This window comes from Vulpes lagopus, chromosome 17, assembly GCF_018345385.1.
Source record: "Vulpes lagopus strain Blue_001 chromosome 17, ASM1834538v1, whole genome shotgun sequence".
Classification (NCBI taxonomy): domain Eukaryota; kingdom Metazoa; phylum Chordata; class Mammalia; order Carnivora; family Canidae; genus Vulpes; species Vulpes lagopus.
Genome location: NC_054840.1, coordinates 23,736,731 through 23,762,751, shown reverse-complemented (window position 1 = coordinate 23,762,751; position 26,021 = coordinate 23,736,731). Strand labels below are relative to the sequence as shown.

Genomic DNA, 26,021 nt, shown 5'->3' with positions numbered 1-26,021 from the left:
CCGCAAACAAATGTGCTATGTACCGCTCCTGGGTCTCTATCCAAGAGGTAAAACCATTATTAAATATATCCCTGGCCTGAGGATGGAGTCCCGAGGCACCTGGTGAGGAAGAATGGGAAGCTCCTCGGCACCTGGGAGCCATAAATGGTATTTTCACCAGAGTGGCCTTGTGTTCAAAAGATAACAAGTAAACCTGCCCTGACCAGGCCGCCTGGTGACAGCCCAGAGAGACGTGGGCAAGGCTACCGGGGGTCCTCGCTCCAGGGGTCTGTGGGAATGACACGACCCCCACTGTTAGACTTTCCTCAGAGACATATGGAAACTGTTCTTCGGCTCGACACTGCCTCCTAATTTGGCCTCCTGATCATTCACACGTGCCAGCTTCCTGCCACCTCTGGGTTTGTAAGCATCGGTAGGATGGCTGCACGGGACGCATCAGCGCTCTGAAGATCGTCAGCGCACCCCAATGCTGGGGTAGTTTGATGTGCGATACCCCATGCTGTGTCGCTCCTGGGGTGACTCACACCAGGAACATTTGCCGGTCTGCCAAGGCCCTTGCGGCGCCCACCACAGGACAGGGAAAAAGTGGCAGAGGGGGTGGCCCTGGGGGGACACTTACGGAGTGGTGGTGCGGGAACGGGCCAAACTGGTGAGGGGGGTACAAGCTGGAGAAGTATCCGGAGTGGGTCTGCAGCAGGAAAGAAACAGTTGGTCAGTCAGCTGGTGCTCACGGGGACACTCCCCACGCAGGGAGGCAAGACTCCCGCACACAGCACAGGCTCCTCGCACCGGCACCTAGCCGCACCGGCATGTCTGCACCTGCCCATCGGCCGCTCAGATCTCTGCTGCACCCCCACCCCCTCCGCAGCATGGAGCGCTGGGCTGGGTTTTTGGCCGCTGAGCGGCGCCACGCCGGAGGCCCCAGGAACTTGCCACCGTGGGAGGGAGGGCGCATGCACACTCCTTTAACCTGCCCTCCCTCAGATGGGCAGGCCCAGTGGGAAGTCCTGATGGGACCACAAGGCACAGAGATGGTGGGACACTATCAGGACGTAGCCAGCGAATGTGCTCCCGGGAAGCTGGGGTCATGAGCTCCCTTAGAGAATTTCGGAAGGAATGACAAGATTGAGGATGGAGGAACTTTGAGAAAGAGGTTGGGAAAGGAAGGAAAGAAAATGAGTGAATAATCAGCATCGTGTGTGAGTGTGTGTGTGGGTACAGGAAGGTAGATGTACACAGAAAACAACAGAACTATTAAGAAAATAACATTTTATTATTATTTTTTCAAGATTCTATTTATTAATGAGATACACACAGAGAGAGAGAGAGGCAGAGACACAGGCAGAGGGAGAAGCAGGCTCCATGCAGGGAGCCCGATGTGGGACTCAATCCCAGGACCCTGGGCAGACACTCAACCACTGAGCCACCCAGAAGCTCCAAGAAAATAACATTTAAAAAAGCTGCCTTTTACTGAATACCTACTGTGTACTAGGCACTGTGCTAGAGACTTTATTCATAGAGTCTTAATCCTCACAGCAGGCCTGTACGACAGGAAGAGGTTTGATTTCATATATTCCTATAGGCAGGATGCTGAGTGCATCAGTGTGGTCTAGTTAAGTGCGTCTGACATAAGGTCACAAAAACGTAGGCATGCCTGTCACAGGAAGGGAGGCCACCATGGAGCCAATGCCTGTGGGCCCAACCTGCAAGATGACCTTGTAGGTTTCTGACGCTGGTCAGACATTAACTTTTGCCTGATGGCTCCTAAACAAATTTCATGGTGTTCTCAGTCTTCCCAGATCTCCAGCTGGACTCTGAGCTCCAAATCACAACTTCGCCCTATGTCTCACTAGGGACAAAATGAAACAGTCTTCCTATCTGAGCTGGACAGTGGAGTTCTGGCCTCAGAGGAAAGGAGGTATGGTCACGGAGGTGGGGGGGGGAGGCCTCCCCCAGGGGTACCTGAGGTGCCTACAGAACTCTGCTCAGGAGAGGGAACCTTTGCTCTCAATGTCTCAGAAAGAGGCTACAGTGATAGCTCATAGCCACAAGAGGGGGCTACGAGATCAGCATTCTCCGGGCGATCTCCACATCTCCCTGGAAGCTGAGTGCAGAAGGCTTTCGTGGTCCTACTCCTTCCTTGAAGAGAGTTCAGTTCCAGGCCCTTCACGCAGTTCCCTGTCCTGAGCCATGGAAGGTGAGGGGAGAATGCTTGTGGCTTTCTGCCCAAAGTTCTGCCCTGGGGGAAAGATGCTTCTTCCCCCTTTGTCTTGCAGGACAGCCTTTGCATCAGGCCTCAGAGCAGCAATGCTTCTCAATTGTTATTTACCTTTTCTTCCCAAAATTCTGAGATCAAGAGTAGACCTGCCACACTGTGGCTCCTATTCTGAGTTCACACACTCTCAACATAAACACTGTACCAACTGCAGATCTAACCCAAGTGGTAGATTTGGGTGAGCATTGACCATTTGGGTTAGATCTTCACCTCCCAGGAGGAGGTGGCTTCTGAGCTGAGGTGAGGACAGAACCCCACATAAGGCACTGGACCTTCTAAACGGTGTTCATATAGATGCTGAGCCAGGAAAGGGGTTGGCCTCTTGAAAACTAGAAAAGAGGCCAGTATTTGAAAAGCAAGTAATAGAAGACCGCTGCGAATGACGACAGGCAGGCAGGTTGTGGGCCTGGCTTTGAACATGGGTTAGAGCCTATGTACAACGGTGCCCCTGAATGATGTAACATGGCATTCAGGGGGGGTCACAGGAATAAAGAATCTATGGTTGGGTGCTATATGGGCTGGATGACGAGTAGTAAATGAGCACTGACCATAATAGAATGTATGGCTTACAGCACAGTATTTCCCAACCTCACAAGCTGAAATGGAGTCCTGATCTTAAATGGAAGAAGGTTTTCAAAACAGGCTTTGTCATGATGATCAGAGAAATCACCCACTCATGACTTCAATAAATGTTCTCTTGAATGGGAAGGGAAAGCAGGTTGTAGCCATCAGATGAATCAGAGGCTCAGGGAAGGGAGAGGCTAGTATGGAACCCCACCCCCTACTTGGCAGTTGGCCTCACACTGTCCCCATTTGAGGATTCCCAGTTATTTTACAAAGGAGAACCTACTTTAGTTTTGAATATTTTAGAAGCATCAGGACACTGGGGAGGGGGCAAGGGACGTCACAGTAAAGGTGACCCTGCCCCCTGCCAACAGAGGCAACAAGGACGGTGTGGTCATTATTATCCACTGGTTCATGTTACATTGGCAGTTTGAGAGAAACTGGTGTCTGCTCTTCCTGTCTGCTTGACTGTGCTGGGGTGTGGGTAGAGGAGTAGATACCAAGTGCATTTGTAAAAATTAAAAAGGGAATTATAAATAGTTGGACCAGCTTTTCCCTGGAAGAAATGCAGCATCCTTAGTTCCAAGCTGCTGTATATGGCCATAATCATGATGCCAGATTTAAGTGATACACTGAAGCATAAAGAAATCCAAGGGTCGCAAGAGTGAGGCTGGGAAATGGGTAGTGGACAAGGCGAGAGTCAGGCATACAAATTATGTTCAAATACTGAAACAACTTTAGTGTGAAAACAGACTGATGCCACATTGCAAAGATGGTGGATGCTCTCCCTAGGAACCGGGGAGGTGGACTTGGGCCTGCGGGGAGGGAGTGGATTTGGGCAGAGGGGTCAATGTCATGGACAGAAGTCTCTCAGATTCAGAAGGTACAGTGTTCTACTCCAGCTTGTCAAATGGCCTCCCACAATAGCTGCTTGTCCACCTCGGTGTTGTCAAGGGACAACCTTAGGAGCTGACAAAAGCCAGAAATTGTTAAGCTAGCAAGAGGCAGAGCTGAGATTTGAGCACAGAGCTGTGGCTGACTCTGCAGCCCAAGATCTCAACCACTACAACCAATGCTGCCCCCACCTGGAACATTCCAAATTCATGGATTCGGGTGAGGCCCATGGCTCATGTTATGGAAGAACTCCCCTAAGGACTCTAATATACCCTCTATTGAGTTTATTTAAATATATGAACAATTAAAATTCATTAGATATATACAGCGAATCAGGAGCATGAAAGACGGGAGCAAAGATGAACAGGCAAACAAATGACCTCAGTGAATTAATTCAAGAAAGAGGAAGAGCTTTTTTAAAAAATGTCTCATTTGATTTCTTAGTGAAATTCAAGATGACAGTTCCTTTACGCGTAAGAAACGGCTATGAGAAAAAAATAAAGGAGAGACTGAGATTGATTTTGGAAAGCAATCACTCAACAGAGGCTGTATACATAGCCGAGAAGACACTCCTTTAACCCAACAGTGCACTGGAAGATCAACCCGTGCAAAACAAAAAGCAGGAACCAGACATGAGAATAGAGAAGAAATTGATGGAATGAGCACTGGGTGTTAAACTATATGTTGGCAAAGTTAATTTAAATGAATGAATGAATGAAAGAATGGGGGGGCAGGAATAGAGAAGATGTATGATCCATAAAATGGGAGTTCTGGAAGGAGAAAATGGAAGTGGAGGGAACGGAATACCAACATGAAGTACATCAGCAAGAGATCTTCCTGAACTAAAGAAAAACCTGAGTCTTCAGACCAAAGAGCTAAGATTCAGATTTCTGAATTCCAATGGGGGAAGGCAAAATATTAAAAAAGGCAAAGAAACTTAGAAGGAGAAAAAGCTAACTACAAAATAAAGAGAATCAGGCTGGTAGCACACCAATCTGAAAAACAAAATACTAAAAGTACTGTTTTCAGAGTTCTAAAGGAACTATGACTCTACAATTTCTAGACAGCCAGTTGAACTTTCATTCATTTGTGAGGGGAAAAGAAAGGCATTTTCAGATCTAGAAACGTTTAGAAGTTATGCTACTTATGTACTAATTCTGGAAAAGGTTGTTTAAGGAAGTATTCCTGACAAACTAACAACAACAAAAAAAGCCCCAAATAACTCAAAAAAAAAAAAAAAAAAAAGGAGAGAGCATATGCAGCGCAAGACACCATCTGCAGTGAGCAAAGTAACCAGTTATAGTTAATCCTAAACTGTAGATTATGAGATTGTATATTCATTAAGAAAGCAAGCTTAATAATTTGAATAAAATTCCAGATTATTTCTAGAGTGAGCTGACTTAAACACACTGAACAAACTTTGTTACAATAAAGAATTTGACAAAACCATAATCATAGCGGGAAAACAGCAAAGTGCTTCCATCATGTAACATCATACAGATGAAAACAATTATATAGATGATATGAGCCACCAATTAGAACCCCGCTTTTATAGCTATAAACACAACTCTGAGCCCATCAGAGAAGGCACATCTGTCTAAATGCCCATGAATTAAAAAACTGATTATACTTAAGGCCACAAAAATCAGAAATGCTCTGATAACACTGTCTGAATACAAAGTATGGAAAACAATTTCAAGATAATGGAAAAGAAACCATTAACTTCTTAGAAGTTTAGAATAAACAAAGCCCTAGCAAATTTGATTAAGAAAATAAAGAGGGGTCCCTGGTGGGCTCTGTCCATAGAATACGAGACTCTTGATCTTGAGGTTGTGAGTTCAAGCCCCATGTTGAGGGTAGTGTTTATTTAAAAAAAACAACAACAACAACGAAATAACAAGAAAAAAACCTTAAAAATAAAAAAGAGAGAAAACACAAATATACAACGCTAGGGATTACAAGAGAGTAATACACAAGTCTGGGTATTTATTTATCTATTCATTTGACAAAGAGAGAGAGCACAAGCAGGGGGAGTGGCAGGCAGAGGGAGAGGAAGCAGCAGATTCCCCACTAAGCAGACAGCCGGACATGGGGCTCTATCTCAGGACCCCAAGATCATGACCTGAGCCGAAGGCAGATGCTTAACCAACTTAGCCACCCAGGCATCCCAAGTTTGGGGATTTTAAAGGCTAATGGCCTGCTCTGTACACGTTATGCCAACACATATGAAAATTAGATGAGATGAATACTTTCATGGGAAAATAAAAATCAACACAACTAAGTAAAAAACATATAAGAAACTGAAAAGTTTATGTGAAGCAAATAAAAGGTGGTGGCCCAGATGTTTTATGGACAGGTCTTATCAAATCTTCAAGAAACAGAAAAGTCCTACATATTCTTTAATTTTCCAAAGCATATTAAAAGTTGGTCATCTTTCCAATTCATTCTTTGAGAAAAAAGTAATCCTGCTGTTAAAACTGACAGGATTGTTACAGTGTAGACAAAGAGAGGAATGGAACAGAGTCAGGCAGATGATTAAGTGGGAATTTAGTGTAGGACAAACTGGAATTTTAAACTGAGTGATAAAATAGTATAGCATTCAAAAAATGATTTCAGGAAACCTGGCTATCCATTTGGGAAAAAATCAAATTAGACTCTTTTGTCAAACTATTAATCAAAGTAAATTCCCTATGGATTACAGATACAGATACAAGTAAGAACCAACAACTAAAACTTACTTTAAGAAAACATGGGAGGATATTTTTACAGTCTTGGATGGGAGACTTTTTTCTTTAGCATGACAGCAAAGGCCAGAATCCACACAAAACATCACTGATTTAACTACCTTACTTCTTAAAAAATTTCTACATGAATTCTGGTGAAGGGAAATTTGGGAGAATGTAAATTAGCACATACCCTTGGATACAATAATTCCAGTCTTAGTGAATTTACTTTCAGATATACATTTGTGCCAAGACTTATGGATAAGAATATTTACTTTGATACTACATGTAGCAGAGAAAATCTGGAAACAAAACAAATGTCTAAAAATAGTGTGCTGGTAAGGAAAGTTATAGTAAATTCATACAATGGAATACTATGTAGCCATTAAAGAGAATTAGGTCTAGCTCTGAAAAAATGCTCATAATAAGTAAAACAACAAAAAACCCATGGAATTCTGTATGACATTATTACATATATAGTTTTGAATAATATGATCATATATATGCTGATAGAATTTTTTGAAAGTTTAAACATAAAGGTGCTATACTTCTGGGGAGTGGTTGTTGGGTAAAATTTGTGTAAGATAAGGCAGGTCAAGGGAAATGTCCACATTTTACTTTATACAACTTGTTCAAAATATATGTATTTTAAATTATTATGGCACAAGATACTATGAATAAGGCAAAGAGAAATGACAGCCTGACAGAAAATATTTACAACACGACAAACAGCTAATTGCCTTAATATGTAGTCAGCTGTTACAAACCATTAACAAAAAGATGGAAAATAAAGGTAATAACAATAGCAGCTATGTTTACATAGAAATTATGTGCAGGTTTTAAAATTATTATTATTATTTATTAATGAGACATACGGGGGGGGGGGGAGGGCAGAGACACAGGCAGAGGGAGAAGCAGGCTCCACGCAGGGAGCCTGATGTGGGACTCAATCCCGGAGATCCGGGATTACACACTGGGAGGAAGGCGGCGCTAAACCGCTGAGCCACCCGGGCTGCCCTTATGTGCAGGTTTTAACTTATTTAATAACCCTTAAAACAACCCCATGATACCAGGGTCATCAAGATGCAAATAGGTTAAGTCACCTGCCCAAGGTTAAAAATAGCAAGTGATAGTGCAGAGATGCAAATGCAATCAGTCTCTAGAACCTGTACTGCCTCTCAAAAGACTGATGGGCAAATGACACAGAGAGACAATTCATTAGAAGGGGAAAAATGGCCAATAAAACTGTTGAGCCTCATAATAACAAAAGAAATGTTTATTTTAAAATATTAGATTTTACGGACTAATTAATTACATGAGTAATAAAGAGTATGGGAGAAAAAAATCTCTGTCACACACTGGTAGGAAGGAAAACTAGTGTATCTTTCATGCATCAAAATTTATTTATTTATTTATTTATTTAAGATTTTATTTATTTATTCATAGAGTCAGAGAGAGAGAGAGGCAGAGACACAGGCAGAGGGAGAAGCAGGCATGATACAGAGAGCCCGATGTGGGACTCGATCCAGGGTCCCCAGGATCATGCCCTGGGCTGCAGGCGGCGCTAAATCGCTGCACCACCTGCCCCATGTATAAAAATTTATATATTATGTATCAACATTTATGTATTTTATAATAATACATTATGTATAAAATTTATACATCCTTAGGCTCAGAAATTCTATTTCTAGGAATTTATTCCAAGGAAATAACTGGATAAAAGAGCCAAGATTGGGGATCCCTGGGTGGCTCAGCGGTTTGGCGCCTGCCTTCAGTCCAGGGTGTAGTCCTGGAGCCCTGGGATCGAGTCTCACATCGGGCTCCCTGCATGGAGCCTGCTTCTCCCTCTGCCTGTGTCTCTGCCTCTCTCTCTCTCTGTGTGTCTCTCATGAATAAATAAATAAATAAATCTTAAAAAAAAAAAAAGAACCAAGATGTATATACAAGGATTTCCACAGCAGAGTGAAAAATTTAAATATATATATATTAAATATATGTTATATATATGCATATATATAAATTGTATACACATATACACCCATATACATGCAAACACTGGTTATTTCGACATTGAGAAACAACTTGCACTTTCTACAATTCTGTATTATTTGCTTCTTAAATACAATGCATATATTACTTTCATTAACCAGAAAATAATAAAGAATAAGTTTTCATACATACACATATGCTTCCAAAGCTTCAGAGGTCAGAGACCAACCTGGCATGTGTAAGCTAGCTACGAGGAGGTACAGAGACTTCCTGACCTTTGGATGCCAAGAGCAAAAGTACTAGCTTGTGATGCATAAAAGCAAAGAAATACCCTAGAGGTTCCTGGAAATCTGAAAGTCTACATGACAGGAAAACAAGTATTTAAAGCATGCCCACCACTCCCATCCTACCCTATCCTCCTCAGATTCTCTAAGTGTGGCTTTAGGGGCCAGTCCTAGGTCCCACACAGGCAGGAAGTCAGGGCCACCTCCATGTCCTGCACTTTCGCAGCTACCTCAGGGAGATGTCTGATCCCTACCCCAGGAAACCATATTGTCGCAGACAGTTGGGGCAACTATGTGTTCTGGATTAGAATTTACTCTTGGTCTATGGGATCAAGATCAGAAGTTCACGGCTTTTAGCTTTATAAAGAAAGTAAAATCTATTTTATGAAGAACTTATTTTAGTAAAATGGTTATCTTACTGTTGTAGTAAAAATCTCAGATGAAAGGAAACTTTCTAACTGTCAAAATTTATTTTCAAGTTTAGAAAATATTCTGCTATCACATGATAGCTAACAGCTTCTCTTCTGGTTTTAGTATAGGGCACAGTGGCTTTATCTCGTTTCTACAGATAACTCAAAAAGCTACTAGGAATTCTCATACAGCAATGCCTACACCAGAGACCACATCTCAGAAGAAAGGAGTGTTTGCTACAGTAATTAGGTTGTTTGCAAAGAATTAGGTTGACGAACAATTAAAACAGTACAAACATTGGAGGAAAGAAAGTTTGCTTAAAAAATAAGCAATATGTATAGAAAAGAATTAGGAGTGAAAAACAATAAGCTGTCAAATATCCTGAACCCAAATTTGACAACGTATTGATCTATAATGCTTGTATTTGGAAGCAACAATTAGAAAACTCAAAACATTCACATTTCTTTTGTTATTAACTATGACTCAAATAATAAATACTTATTGAGAACCTACTAAATGCCAGGCATTGTGCAAAGTGTTTAGAAACAAACGCTGTGTATTATTTTCTTTTGAAAACTGCCTATTAATAAAATATGATGCATTTGAGTTATAGACACAGGTGAGATATGTATATATATATGAAAGAGCCATCCTGGTACCCTATTATTTCATTTATATGAACAATACTCATGAAGATTCTTATTTGAGCTAACAGATCTTCTTTTTTTTTTTTTTTTTTCAGATCTTCTTTTTATAAACAAATAGACTTCTAGTTAGTGAATTTGCTAGCACTGTAGTTTCTTTCCTAGGTATGCCATATACTGTGTAAGAGCACATATTCAGAGGATGGTTTAATAATATTTATCTGTCCATTAGGAAGAAGTCCCAAGAAATGTTGGATTTATCCTACAATCACTTATGATTATGGCCTCCAAATTAAAGCTTTAGCTCTCATTCAACATAGCAGAGTAATGCTGCCGCCTGGGGGTGCCCAGAGCATGAGCAAACCTCTAGATGCTGAGCTACTTACAGCGAAAGGGTGGTAAGGGGGAGCGGGGGGAGCTCCTCGGGGCCCTGCTGGTGGAGGCAGCACGGATAGTCCTGTTGAAAAGATGCCAAGTGCGCTGAGGTTCAACCCCGGGATCAGATTGGCTTGTTGCTGGGAACAGAAATGGAGAAAAAGATGAGGGGAGGAGACCAGAGAGGCCCAGCTTGCCTGGGTCAATCTCCATCTCTTGTCTGTTTGGCACCAGTGCCTCCTGATCCGCTCTGCCCTGCCTCATGGACCACCCCGCTGCTGGGGTGGGCTCTCCAAACCTCAAGCTGACGATGGCATTCCTTCAAAGCTTTTTCAAGAGTGTCTACACATCGTAACACAGCCAACTAGGCTCCTCTGGGGGACCCAGGCCACTGCACCCTCTCTCCTGCTGACCCCTGATCCCCACCCTGCCCAGTTCTGCTCCTCTCTCACTGCTGGGCCCCTGCACACATTATCCATCATGTAAGGAATGTGCTTCTCTTCCTCTTCACCTGGCTAAGTCGTACTCTTCATGTGGGTTTTACCTGAGCTTAGATGTCCCCTTCAGGCAGGAAACCTTCTCTCACCCCAAAGGTCTCTGCTCCAGTGCGTTTTCTTTGCACCCCCCACCAATATTCCTGTGTTTCCTTCAAATAATATTCAAAGTATCATCATACAGTATTCACATTGCCTGTGTAGTTGCCTCTTCCCTTTTAGACCATAATTTCCTTGAGGATGGAGACTGTTTTACTTAGTGTTGTGTGCTCAGTGCCTGGTATATAGTAAGTACTCAATAAATACTTGTAGAACGCATGTTTAAAATATATTGGGTTAACAGGTTTTTTCCAACTCTATCCAGAGAAAGATCAGACCTTTCACTAGGATACCACACATGTAAACACCATTCTCCAGGTTCAGGATGGTTCACAACTTCGAATTTTTCACCATTTGGTTGCCAGTGTTGTGATCCTCTCACCTGCTTGGTCATTTCACATTTAAACACGGGATGCTCACCTAGGCTGGGGTGAGTTTGAACTGCACAGCCCTGTCAGAGGCAGAGGGATGTCATCCCCTGACCTGTGTCCTCCCTGCCCCTACCTCTGTCTCCTTGAACACCAAGTGGGTCTCTAACATTTTCTATGTTCTTATTGTGACAAAGGTCATCCATTATCTTGCCTTCTCTTAGGATGTTTGGAGTAGGAGAGCTGGGATATTTAACCTTTAACTCATCTGATAGCTAAGATACAATAATTTTGTTATCTATCAACAATCATCTATCAACAAATGACTTTGCTACAGACATGGATGAATCTAAGCGATGCGCTCAAGTGGAGGTATGTGGAGCACACAGACCCTTCTGTAGCTTTTCTGGGTATTCACAGAAGAGATATTTATCATACGATGTCAAGAGCCCAAAAAAAGAAAATGAGATCATCTGAGGATATTTCCACAGACAAATATACACAAACAGGGAGGTGACAATACAATCCTGTCCTCATCATGCTCCACAGTTATCACATGATGTGTGCTGCTACAGTGGGGGGTGGGGAGGGGGGGCGGTGCTGGGGAGAGGTAGGGGTAGTGTTCTGGCCTGAAGAGGAGGGTCCTTAGAAAGAGCTGCACTGACGGCACTGGGTTTAGCCTACAGAGCTCTTTGTCAATATTTACTCCTCTGTGAAATATTACCAGGTCTGAGATTTGCTTCAAAGTCATTCAAGGAGGGTGGGAAAGCAGATGGAGGTCCAGATGAAACAAAACAGGTCGGGGGCTGATAATGGTACAAGTCTGTTTATAGGCATATGAAGACTAATTACAAGATCCCTTCCTCTTTTGTTTAGGTTAGAAAATCATTATAATAAAAAATGAAAAAATTACACCTCTGAGTGGGGCTTGGGCTTTGCTGATAGACAAATATTTTTAAGATTTTTGAATGTCAGACCAGTGCCTCCCCATTATAAAGTGAGAATTAGTTAGCAATAACAGAAAGGACATGCCCAAATCCGGACATCGCTGAAAGCATCAGTGAGAGCCAAGGTGGTTGACAACATTTATTGGGTGACTAGACGTGCAGATCAGTAAGCAAGGGATGAAAATCAGAGTTTAATTTTAAAGTATATATTTTTAAATTTAGAAAGTAACAGGACAATATTACAGAAAGTTTGTAAAGTAGAAAAAAATCTCTTTCCTAGCATACCAGCTGTTTTTATTTTTGTATGCAGCCTTCCTGTCATTTTGCTCCATACTATTTTACATAACCATAACCTGAACTAAATATACTTCTATATGCTCTTTTCTTAATTAACATTATATCATAAGCAATTCTTCATTTTATAATCTTCAAAGTTATGATTTTAATAGCTTCACACTATTTTTTATCCAGTACATTTATCACAATCCACTAGTTGGTTTCCTGCTTGTTTTAATGCTCTTGCCCCAAGAAGGCAGGAATAACTCCACATATCTATTCTAAGGCACTTCCTCACTCGCTGAATGACAACTATTCTTAGAGAAGCTTGTGTCCTGCCTGAAAACACATGTAAAAACCAGTAGAGAAGAAAGCACTCGGCACTTACATTAACAGCCAGCATATCATTTTCAAAGGCCTCACGGAGCTTCTTCATAATCTCTACCTCTGCATTGGCACAGGCCTCGACTGTGCCCTTCACAGTGATGGTTCTTTCAGGGTTGTATATGCTCAAATCCTGCAAGCTGGCCACCGGGAAAAAAAGAGAGATTTCCTTTTTTCAAAAGGAAAAATAAAATCCCAGAAGGATCACAAACAAGTCTTGGTGGAGGACATGGGGAGAAAACTGGGTTCCCTCACCACACAGTGTTGTATCAAATACTTGTCATTTTATTTCAAATCTTAGAGGTGACTTAGCTCATATCCATAGCAGAAAATGTCTGACTGGTAACTATGCAGTTGTTTTGATGGTGTTGGAGAGAATTACATCACTTATGATTATAATCCCATTTTAAGGAAAGGCAGATGAAGGAGCTGGGCATATCAAAATGCTCAAGTTCTCCATTTTGGGCACAATTAAACCGGAATGGGTGGCTTACGATGAGATTGTTATCTTGGTCCCCGTCTCATGTTCAATTTTCTTCAAATTTCTGCCTTCTTTTCCAATCAGTCTTCCAACTAAGCCATTGTGGGCCAAGATTTTCAGAGGAATCTCTTCAGCTCTAAAAGAGACAAACAATAATTTAACACTTAAAGTGGACATATTGGTTGCCTCCTAAGAGCTATTAAACCACTTTTTTCCCTTTACAAACATAAGCCATTTTGTTCAGGTACCAAGTGGCTATGGGTTGTAGGTGAGGCTTGTTCCTTCACCAACCCCGGTGCATGGATTCTGATTAACACAAGCCAAATCATGGTAATTTTATTCCCTTGTTGAGACTGCCTGGAAGTGGGTCTAGGAGGCAAATCTGGCCAATGAGCTATGAGGAGAAGTCCCGCATGACTTTAGGAAGGTTTTTCTTGCTCTTAAAAAAGACAAGGGAGTTTATCAGCCCCGGATGACACACTAGGATGCTACAGGCCCTCCTAACCCCACAGAGATAACCAAATTAACAACCACAGAGAGACTGAAATACCTCTGTGAGAACTCCAGAGCTCAGTTGAGAAACTATGGTACCCTGGTCATGATAAAGCCAAGAAAAGACTCCAGTAAAAGAGGTGGGAAAATCTGCAGTGTTTGGTGTGGCTACTCTTGCTCCTTCTCCTATGCAGCATAGCAAGGAGCAAATGGGAGGAAATCTCCCATACCAGGGATCCTCCCATGGGATGTAAACAAAAGATTAGACCATATATCCAACATTCTAGCTTATTTGGGAGCTGCCCGAGGGATTGGTTTCTGCCTTGCTTCACTTGAAGCACTGAAGAGAAGGGCGCCAGTGTTTTAGAAGCTGCTGAAAATCAAGGTGAGCAGTATGTTAGAGCTGCAGTTCCATAGTCAGAAGTCAGGGGGAGAAAGGTCAGAAGAGGTTTGAGAGGCCCTAACACCTCCAACAGGGCGGGTAAGTAAGATGGTTGTTTTTTATAAATGTCCCAATCCTAGCAAAACATTAAGAGACATACAAAGAAATGGGGAAATATGTGCTAATCAAAGGATCAAAATATAACTCCAGAAACCATCCCTAAAGAAATGCAGATCCATGAGCTGACAAAGAATTTACAAATGTCATTAAGACACTCAATGACCTAAAAGAGAACAGAGAGACAACTAAACAAAATCAGGAAAACCATGAGTGAACAAAATGAGGATATCAACAGAGAAACTATAAAAAACAATAATGGAACTAAAAAATGTAATACCTGAACCAAAATTCATTAAAGCAAATCTGACAGGCAGAAGAAAGAACAAGCACACTTGAAGACTGGTCATTTGAAATCATCAAGTAAAAGTAGAAAAAAGAAAAAAGCCCCCACAAAGCACAAAGGCTAAGAAATTTATGGGTCAGGATCAAGTGGACTAATAAACTCATGCAAATCCCAGAAGGAAGAAAGAGAAAGGGCAGAGAGCTCATTTGAAGAAATAACAGCAAAAAAGTTCCCAAATCTCAGGAAAGAAATGGACATGTAGATTCAAGAAACTCAAAGAACTCCAAATGGGACAAACCAAGGAGAACCACACTGAGACACATTATAATCCAATTGTCCAAAAGCAAAGACAAAGAGAGAATCTTCAAAGCAGCAAGAGAAAAGTGATTATTCACAAACAAGAGAGTTTGCATAAGATTATCAGCAGATTTCTCAGCAGAAACTTTTTTTTAAACATTTTGTTTATTCATGAGACACAGAGAGAAAGAGAGAGAGGCAGAGACACAGGCAGAGGGAGAAGCAGGCTCCATGGCAGGGAGCCCGATGTGAGACTAGATCCCAGGTCTCCAAGATCAGGCCCTGGGCTGAAGGCAGGCCCTAAACCGCCAAGCCACTCAGGCTGCCCTCTCAGCAGAAACTTTACAGGCCAGAAGGCAGTGGGATGAAATGTTCAAAATGCTGAAAGAAAAACACATCAACCAAGAATATTGTTATCTGGCAAAAGTATCCTGTGAAAATGAAGGAGATATTAAGACTTTCCTAGATAAACAAAAGCTAATAAGGGAGATCATTATTATTAGGCTTGCTCTACAAGAAATGCTAAAAGGAATCATTTAATGGAAATGAAGGGACAGTGGATAGCAACACAAAGCCATATGAAAATACAAGGTTCTCTAGTAAATGTAAATACAAATACAATACCTGTACTATAATAATTTTGATGCACAGAATTTAAATGACAAAAACATTTTTTAAAAAGATAAATCTATTAATAGGTATAAAATATATAAAGAGCAATTTGTGACATCAGTAACAAAGTAGGGTGTAGAATTGTAAAAGAGCAGAGTTTTTGGATATGATTAAAGTTAAATTGCTATCAGTTTAAAATAGAATGCTGTATCTTTAAGATGTTTTATGTAATTGCAATGGTAACTATGAAGAAATTATAGATATACATAAAAGGAAATGAAAAGAGACTTAACACGTATCACTATAAAAACCAAAAAGCAAAGAACAAAGTAAAAAAATACACTAAAGAAAGCAGTAAAAGAGAAAAGGAGGGACAATAAAGCTACAAGACATTTAGAAAACAACAAAATGGCAATAGGAAGTCTTTCCCTATTAATAATTAATTACGTTAAGTGTAAAAGAATTTAAGTTCCCAATCCAAAAGATGTGGATTGGCTGAATGGATTAAAAAACAAACAAACAATGAAAGATCTCAAATTGACAACTTTAAACTCAAGGAATTAGAAAAAGAATAAACTAAATCCAAAGCTGGATTAATAAGGAAGGAAACGATAAAGATCAGAGCAAAGATAAACAAAATAGAGGAGAGAAAAACAAAACAAAACAAAAAAAACAACTAAAAATTGGTTTTTGACAAGATCAACAAAATTAATAAATATCTAGATTAAAGCAAAGAAAGAACACTCAAATATATAAAATCAGAAGTGAAACAGGGGATGCTGCAACTGATGTTACAGAGATAAGCATGATTACAAGAGAATACCATGAACACGCATACATCAACAAAGAGATAACTAGAAGAAGTAGATAAATTCCCAGAAACACACAACCTACTAATACTAAATCTTGAAAAGAAAATCTGAACAGACCAATTAATAAGTAAGGAGATTGATTCAGTACTTAAAAACTTCCCAACAAAAAAGCCCAGAATCAGATGGCTTCCCTGGAGAATTCTACCAAACATTTAAAGAATTAATACCAATTCTTCCAAAAAAATTGAAGAAGAGGGAACATTTCTAAGCTCATTCTATGAGACCGGCTTTACTCTAATACCAAGCTAGACAAAGACACTTCGATAAAAGAAAACTACAGTCCAATATCCTTGATAAATATTGATACAAAAGTCCTCAACAAAATACAAGAAAATGAATTCAAAAGCATTTTACATTAAAAGGACAATACAAAAAAATAAAAATAAAAAAATAAAAAATAAAAGGACAATACATTATGACCAAGTAGGATGTGCTTCTGGAATGTAAGGGTGGTTCAACATATAAAAATCAATGTAATATACATTAATAGAATAAAGGTAAAAAACCACATGATCATCTGAATTGATGCAGAAAAAAGCATTTGACAAAAATTTAGCACCCTTTTATGATAAAAACAGTCAACAATCTAGAAATACAATGAAACTACCTTAATAAAACAAAGGCCTTTTGTGAAAAGCCCACAGTGAATATCATATTCAATAGTGAAAGACTGTAAGCTTCTCCTAAGATCTGGAACAAGAGAAGGATACCCACATTCACCATTTCTATTCAACTTAGTATTGGAAGTGCTAGCTAGAATGCTAGTTAGGGCAATTAGGTAAGAAAAAGAAATAAAAAGCATTGAAATTGAAAAGGAAGAAGTAAATTATCTTCTGTTTGCAGATAATATGATGTGATATGAAGAAAACTCTAAAGATTCCACACACAAAAAAACCTGTTAGAATAAACTCATTCAGCAAAGTTGCAGTATATAAAATCAACATACAAAAATCAAGTTTGTTTCCATACACTAACAATGAACAACCTGAAAAGAAAATTAAGAAAAAACACTTTCATTTTACAATAGTGTCTTAAAGAATAAAATACTTAGGAATAAACGTAACCAAGGAGATAAAAGATTTATATGCTAAAAAACTACATAGGACTGGTGAAAGAAATGAGAGAAGACAAAAATAAATGGAAAGACATCCCATGTTCGTGAACTGAAAGACTTAATATTGTTTGGATGTCCATACTACCCAAAGTGATCTACAGATTCAGTGCAATCCCTATCAAATTCCCAATGGCATCTTTTGCAGAAATAATTCATCTGAAATCTCAAGGGACCCTGAACAGTTAAAACAATTTTGAAAAAGAACAAAGCTCGAGAACTCATACCTCCTGATTTCAAAACCTGTTACAAGGCTACAGTAATTAAGACAGTATGGCAGTGGCATCAAGGCAGATAAATAAACCAATGGTACAGAATAGTGATTCCAGAAATAAACGCTTGCATATATGATCAAATGATCTTTGACAAGGGTGCCCAGATAACACAATGGGGAAAAGGACAGCCTTCAACAAATGGTGCTGGGAAAACTGGATATCCACATGCAAAAGAATGAAGCTAGACCCTTATTTTAGCCCACATACAAAAATTACCTCAAAATGGAATAAAGACCTAAATGTAAAACCTAACACTATAATTGTCCTAGAAGAAAATAGGGGAAAGCTTCATGACATCAGGCTTAGCAATGAGACATCAAAAGCAAAGGCAACAAACACCAAAATAGACAAATTCAACATCAAATTTAAAAAGTTTTGTGCATCAAAGGACATGGTCAACAGAGTGGAAAGGTAACCTAGGGAAAAGAAGTAAATATCTGCAAATCATGTACCACTAATCATAAAGGATTAATATCCAGAATATATAAAGAACTCCTACAATTCAACAACAAAAAAAATCAGACAACCCATTTTAAAAATAGGCATAAATTAGATACTCTCCAAAGATGATATACAGATGGCCAATAAGCACATGAAAAGATGCTCAATATCACCAACTATCATAGAAATGCAAATAATCTGAGATACTATGAACACAAATTATTACCACACATCCATTAGTTTGGCTACTACCAAATAACAGAAAATAGCAAGGACTGGTGAGGATGTGGAGAAATTGGATCCCTTGTGTACTGTTGGTGATACTATAAAATGATATCATTGCTATGGAAAACAATAATATGGAGATTCCTCAAAAAATTGAATAAAACTATCATGATCCAGTAATCTCACTTCTGGGTATATATCCAAAAGAATTAAAAGCAGGATCTTGAAGAGATATTTGTACACCCATGTTCATAACAGTACTATTCACAATAGCCAGAAGGTGAAAACAACCCAAATGTACATCAATGGATGACTATACAAAATGTGATATATGCACACAAAGGAATATTATTCAGTTTTAAAAAGGAAGCAAGTCCTGCTGCATGCTACAACATGGATGAATCTTGAAGACATTATGCTAAGCGAAATAAGCCAGTCACAAAAAGACAAAATACTGTATGATTCCACTTATATGCAGTCTCTAAAGCAGTCAAATTCACAGAAACAGAACGTAAAATTTTAGCTACTGAAGGTTAGAGGGAGAGAGAAAAGGAGAGTTGTTCAGTGGGTATAGAGTTTCAGTTTTGCAAGATGAAAGGTTTTGGAAATCTGTTTTTACAATAATGTGACTATATTATTGAACTGTAAACTTAAAAATGGGTAAGTAAAATAAATCAGAGAAACACAAATACTGCATAATCTCATTTACATGTGGAATCTAAAATGAAACAAGCTCATAGATACGGAGAACAGATTAATGGTTGCCAGAGGTGTGTGAGGGGTGAGATGTGTGTGCAAAATGTGTGAAGAGAGTCAAACTTACAAACTTCCATATAGGGCAGCCCAGGTGGCTTAGCAGTTTAGCACCGCCTTCAGCCCAGGGCATGATCCTGGAGACTCAGGATCGAGTCCTGCATCAGGCTCCCTGCATGGAGCCTGCTTCTCCCTCTCCCTGTCTCTCTCTCTGTGTGTCTCTAATAAATAAATAAAAATATCTTAAAAAAAAACTTCCATATAAAATAAGTAAGTCATGAGATATAATGAACAGCATGGTGATTATAGCTGATAATACTATACTGAATATATGAAAGTCTCTAAGTGAGCAAATCTTAAGTCCTTGTCACAAGAAAAAAAATAACTATGAACATATTAGCTAGACTTATTGTGGTGATGATTTCACAATATATACAAATATCCAATAATTTTGTTGTACACCTCAAACAAATATAGTATTACATGTCAATTATACCTCAACAAAAAACACGGTTAGGATGATAAATTTTGTTTTGTGTTTTTTACCAGAAAAAAAAAAAGTTCAAAAAAGGAGGAACAAGGATGCCCTCTCTTTCAACTTTTGAATATTTTTATGTGGGGGCAGAAGGTCTGAAATCACTATAACCATCCTATCATCACCAGGCCAGTATCAGACATCCCAAGGAAGACAGAACAGAAAGAAAGGTGGTAGGTTTGAGTCTGTGATTCAATTGACCTTGGAGTCATCCACCTCAGGACTTCTTGTTATGTGACAGAATAATAGTTTCTTATTGCTTAAGTGACTTGTTATATGTTTTCTGCTAGTTAGGACCAAAAGCAATCTAACATGCATTCCTACTATACACAGACACTTGAAGAAACACCACTAGAATGGAACTTTCAGAGGGGAGGGTTTTTGTAGGCTTTGTTCACATAGAATACTGCCCAGCACATGGTAGGTGCTTAATAAGTGCTTGATAAATGAGTATAAAAGAAAATTTAGGATTATTCTTCTACATCCTCTAACCTCCTGCTCATCCCCCTCAGGACTCAGCTGAAACATCACTTATCAGGGAGAAAGAAGTCTTCTCTGAATCCCCCAAATGTCTTCCTGCTCTCCTAAAACCTTGATGATGGTCCTTCACTTACATGCAGTTATTTTCGACTCTCACATGTCTCATGGCTGTGCTTGATGACCTCCTGGTGTAAGTATTTGTTTAGTGAATATCTCTCCCACTGGATCATTAGCTCCATGAAAGTAGGGTCTGGGTCCTGTTTATGGCAGTAGCACAGCACTTAGCACAGTGCTGCACTGAAAAAAACTGATTTCAGAGATATTTAACCTCTATGTTGGCCCTACGTGAAAACTCAAGAATTTAATTTACACATCAGTCTTTTGGATTATTTAGAATATTTGAAATTGCTTGTCCTGAGGCTGAAGGACCAGGAAGGGTGTTATTTTATAAAGTTCTCAATAGCTTGGTTGAGGGAGGAGCTTATTCAAATTAAGCCATGGCATTTGGGAGGTTTCAAAGGCCTCAAATAGAATAATTCATAAGTAATAAATTCATAAGTTAGAGTCATTTATGAAATATGAGAATAGATTTGCAATGTTTTGCTTTTAAGGACTACTTTCATCTTCTTGGTTTTATTTTTTATTTTTCTTTTAATCTTCTTGGTTTTAGAACACTCTTATTTGACATTATTTGCTAAGTTAATTTTATATTTGATTCATCCCTCACTGCTTCTCTATAAAACTGCTGCCACTACCCATTAAGTGGATTTTTGCCAAACTGACAGGGGAACTCCTTTTATCATCTATTCCATTATCACTAATTCATTTATAACACAAAGTCAATGGGTATAGTAAGAAATGTATCATTTGAATTGGTACAACACTCAGGAATCCTAAGAAGTATTTTGTAAAAAAAGAAAAGGAGGGAAGGAAATGAAAGAAGAGTAAAGTAGCTACTTGGATAGCAGTTTCTCCTACTTAAGGAAAATTTAAGAGTGCAACATGGTGGTAAAAACCTTTTCCAGAACAATAAATGATGGCTTCGATGACAACATACATTCCATGCAAATCTGTCCAGTATGATAGCCATTAGCCATAAATGTGACTATTTAAATTTGAATGAATGAAAATAAAATATTTAGCTCCTCCAAGGCAGTGGCCACATTTCAAGTACTCAATAGCAATATATGGCTAATGGCTATCATATTGAACAGTGCAGATACACAATTATTTCCATCATTGCATGGCCTTAGAAGCAGGTATCTATATGTTTCTACCAGTTAATTCTTAGTAATGAGTGATGGAACCATTCAGATGACCAAAAGAAACATGAAAGTGGAGAAACAGTCATGTCATAAACATAAAAGATCTATTTCCTTTAGAAATAGATCCTTTCCTTTTGTCTCCTAAGGAACAAATTTCTTAAAAATAATCTGTCCCCTGCTCCCTATATCGAGTAATAGAATTAAAGGTTTTAAAAAATTTCTGTGTTAAGTCAATGAGAACTTACTCTGTTCTCTGTTAAGTGATCTGGGCATCATATGCACACTTACAGTTTGGTCTCATCAGCCTCTTTCTGCATGATTTCAAGAATCATGCGGCATGCTTCAGAGGTCCCCTCTGGGGTGGCATGGATGGTGACAGGCTTCTCTGCAGCCCCAGAGTTCTCCTTTCTATGGATGTCTACCCTGTAGGGAAAGAATCAGGAGCCATAACACAACGTCCTCTGGGACAGGATCCTAGTCCCGAGAAAGCATCTCACGGGCCAACATACAGCAAGGACACAGACAATGAAGTGTCATTAGCACGTTTGCAACCAATGCCATTCTTCAAGACGGCGGCAAGCAGTGCAGGAGGTCTTGTGCCAAACTTGAATTCTTTGCAGTTCCATTTAGAAGGGAATATTTCTTGCCGGAGTGCTGTGGGACAAAGGCACCAAGCCAACTTGGTAATGAAGCCAGTTTGGCAAATGAAGTATTTTGTGTAGTCTTTCAAATGATCATAGAAGCGAAGGGTAAAGTGAGTGGGGTAACACTGCACACTGGCATGGTGCCAGTTTCTGAACTGATTGTAGCTTTTAAAAGCCATATGTTAATCCAAATCCAAACACCAAATTCAAGCAAGCTTTATATATTTGAGTGTGGATTAAAAACAGAGGAATGCCCTCTCTGCTGAAGTTTTTGGTTTTCTTGCCACTGGCAGCCTGCCTTCTTCCAGGCTCTTAAAACTAATGGCTCAAAAACTTGATGACTTTATCAGACTTCTTAGGGTAGTTGTGGCCCTACTTATTTTTGTTATTTTTGAAAATCACATAATTGATTGTATCCCTTTTTGCTTTGGCTGTTAGAAAGCCAAGATCCAAGTCTTTGGCCTATTTGCAAAAATTGGGCACATACTTTGAGAACTAAACTTCACTTCTCTTTAAACTTGTTGCATTTTTAAAGCCACTTTAAGAAATTTTTGGAACAAAAAGACATAACTAAAAATCACTTTTGCAGTGAAGCAAACTTGGAGGGGAGAAAAGAGCTGATTTTAAAATAAATGGAACAGCAGACAGGACTTCCCTCCTCTACTGGCTCATCATTTCACTGCTATGACCATGAACTCTGGGACTCATACATATAAGTGCCCATTATTTGGCAGTAACTCAGACACTTTGAAGAAAATAGTGTTTTCTCTTTCAGGTTACAAGACACTCAATGAATGACGTGAAAAAAATGTGCTAGGCATGTAAATAACCCCTGTTTGTCAGCAACTTGGTGTTTTGCAATTTAAGTGCTTTCACAGCAATTATTTCTTTCAATCTGCCTGACTGTCCTAATTCTAACAATAATCCTGGTTTATGGAACAAAGTTGACACTCTGGGAAGTTAATTTTTTCCTAAGATCATAGAGCCATTAAATGGTAAATCCTGAATATGGGTCTTTGTGTCCTGTGCTTTCTTCATTGCATCATGCTGTGTTCTTAAGAACATTCAAAAACCAACAATCCCACAGGTCATTTTATCCACTACAATTCCTACTACCCCCTACAACTACTACTCCTATTCAATCTCCTTAGAAATTAAACATAAGGTTAATGTACTTCATTTCTTGATCAATATAGCAGACCTATTCACTTCTTTTACGTAGCTAATTATGAGATCACCTAAGTGATCTCCAAGGATGACTATGACTCAGGGCTCCAACTCAAGACAGGAGGTAAGAACTAAGATAAGTGGTTTCTGGGATCCCACAAAACTCAGCCCCATCCGTCTAATGTTTTAGAAATTGATGTACTCACAAGCATAAGTAAGCTTATGAGAACAATTCTCAGCTGTTAAGTCATTTGTACCTTCTTTATGAAACTTTAGTATTTCAGGGTGTGACCTTTAGGCTACTGGCAGAAGAGCACATTAAATCCCAAGCTTTGTTAGTTGGTTAGTTCTATTTTAAGAAGCTACCATCCCATACAGCACAGCAACCCTACCCCCCCCACTGCTGATGCAAGCAACAGCCACCTGAGGATGACTGGGACCCACCAGCATTCAGGAGCCTGTCAGAAGGAAGCAAAGGAAGCCCCGGAGGCACGTACCGGGACTGGGTCTGCTTAGTGATGTTCTTTATGGTCAAGCCCTCTTTTCCGATGATGGCACCAACAAACTGGGTGGGGACCAGGATCCGCAGCGGGAAATCAATCTGTCTGGCCTGAGAAGAGCCCCCAGGGGCGTGGCCTTGCTCCCGGGAAGAGTGGTCCCCACGCTGGGCTCGCTGAGGGGGCGTAGGGGAGCTCACCTCTTCATCCGGGATGTAGGAAATCTTGAAGGAGTAGTTCTCAAACTGATGCCCGCTTAGCTTCTCGATGGCTCTGCAGGAGCAGGTGAGCTTTGTTAGAGAGTGATGTCAAAGAGGACGACCCTCAGGCCAGGGGATAGGTTCATTCAGTCTAGTTTACTAGTTGCCAATGTGAACAGCATTAATCCTCCCCAAGGATACAGTGGTGAGCAAGGCAGATGCCAGATCTGCTCCCTTAGAGCTTGTGGTTAATAATTAAACAATTGCAATGTACAGGCCTTGTCACACCTGATATACAACTATGCATTCTGCCTTTTTTCACCACCCAAGGTGTATCCCCTCAACAAAAACTCTATAAATATTGGTATTAAATTATGAGTCATTTTTTTCTCATTTTGTTTTTTCTCATTTTGATCATAATACATATTATTGAAAATTCAGAAACAGATATGCACAAATGAGAAAAAAACCCAGTCCATCCTATATCTTTCTTTTCTTAAATATAATTATCATTTATAAAACATGGATTAATAGCATTACACTATTTTTAATCTTTAAAAAACAGTTAATACTCTTAATGTTTTTTTTTTCCTGAAGGGATTTTATTTTTTTATTTTTTAAAAAAGATTTTATTTATTTATTCATGACAGACACAGAGAGAGAGAGAGAGAGGCAGAGACATAAGTAGAGAGAGAAGCAGGCTCCATGCAAAGAGCTCCATGCAGGGAGCCCCAGGCAGGACTCAATCCCAGGGACTCCAGGATCACGCCCTGGGCCAAAGGTAGGCGCTCAACTGCTGAGCCACCCAGGCGTAATCTAAATGTTTTCCAAGTCATTAAATGTCCTGCAATTTAGTTTTTACTGGATGTTTAACATTCTGTTAATTTATCATAGCTTTTGCAACTCATTCCCTAATGTTATACATAATCTTTTATTATTATATATAGTGTTGCCATGGGCATTTTTGCAACTCCAACTGCATACTGGACAAATTCTTAATGGAATTGCTGGGTCAGAGAGTACATGCAGAAATCTGATATTATTAAGTACCGCTCAGTGTGCTTCTGGAAAGTTTCAACACTTACTATTCCATAGCAGTTAAGAGAGCATTTGTTTCCTTGAGTCCTCATATTATTTAAAATTATTTATTAATTTGGTAGGGAATACACAATATCTCACTATTGCATTTTTAAAATTATATGGGAAGTGGAACAATTTTTTCACAGGTTTTTTGCAGCATATGAAAACAATAACCTTATTCTCCTAGGTTAATGTTTAGGGTTTGTGAATTTATTACAAAGTAGTATCTTTGAATTCAATAAAAGCAACAATCATGTCATGTATGGAGGTTCTAGCTAAGTGGCAGCTGGACACAAACTACAACAGTGAGTTGCTGATATATATCCTGCTTATGTACATGTGGCTGAAGTCAACAGCAAATGATCTATTGCCTTTTTCAATGCAAAATTAATTTTTTTAGACTAGTGGTAGGAAGATGAGTTAAATATATCATCATGTGTGTTGAAACCTTGAAAAATAATAAAGCTATAATTCTGGGATGTATAACCAAGGTTATGCCACATCCACGAAACATGGCCATGTTTGACCATAATTCTAGTTACAATGACCTGACAGGCATTTCACTTTAAAGACCTCCTACAGGGCAGCCCTGGTGGCTTAGCGGTTTAGCACTGCCTTCGGCCCAGGGCCTGATCCTGGAGACCTGGGTTCCAGTCCCGTGTCAGGCTCCCTGCATGGAGCCTGCTTCTCCCTCTGCCTGTGTCTCTGCCTTTGTCTCTCTCTGTCTCTCTCATGAATAAATAAATACAATTTAAAAAAAAAAATAAAGACCTCCTACAAAAAGAACTTGGTTTTCTTTGTTGTTGTTATTGTTTTTAAAGACCCAATTCCATGTCCATTAACCACCAACCTCAAAATTAACCATCAATTAAGCAATATAATCATAAATAGGGACTACGAGGTGAATGGAAGTTAGGAAAAAGAACCTAAACCAGGCAATTTTTGATTAACCACTTCCAGACAATTCTCCCTGCTGCTGCTGCTGTCATTGAGATGGATCCCCTTTTTAATATTACACAGAGGAAATTATCTCTTCACCAAGTGTGGAGAGAAGTAGATTGGTGCTTCTTGAGGTGCATGGA

The 26,021-nt window shown here is 39.6% G+C and overlaps 1 protein-coding gene across 2 annotated transcripts in view; it reads right to left on the bottom strand.

Annotated features, from left to right (window-relative positions):
• The window catches only part of IGF2BP2 (insulin like growth factor 2 mRNA binding protein 2), a 154,216-nt gene that overhangs the window by 10,773 nt on the left and 117,422 nt on the right, over positions 1-26,021 (bottom strand). Inside the window, exons 6-11 of one of the 2 annotated variants that reach the window (XM_041731890.1) lie at positions 23,660-23,932; positions 21,640-21,774; positions 13,222-13,344; positions 12,732-12,867; positions 10,171-10,299; positions 620-688 (exon numbers count right to left, since the gene is read on the bottom strand). In XM_041731890.1, the coding sequence (XP_041587824.1) occupies positions 620-688; positions 10,171-10,299; positions 12,732-12,867; positions 13,222-13,344; positions 21,640-21,774; positions 23,660-23,932 (865 nt within the window). The remainder of the gene's footprint in view (positions 1-619; positions 689-10,170; positions 10,300-12,731; positions 12,868-13,221; positions 13,345-21,639; positions 21,775-23,659; positions 23,933-26,021) is intronic. The other variant, XM_041731891.1, reaches the window with a different exon arrangement.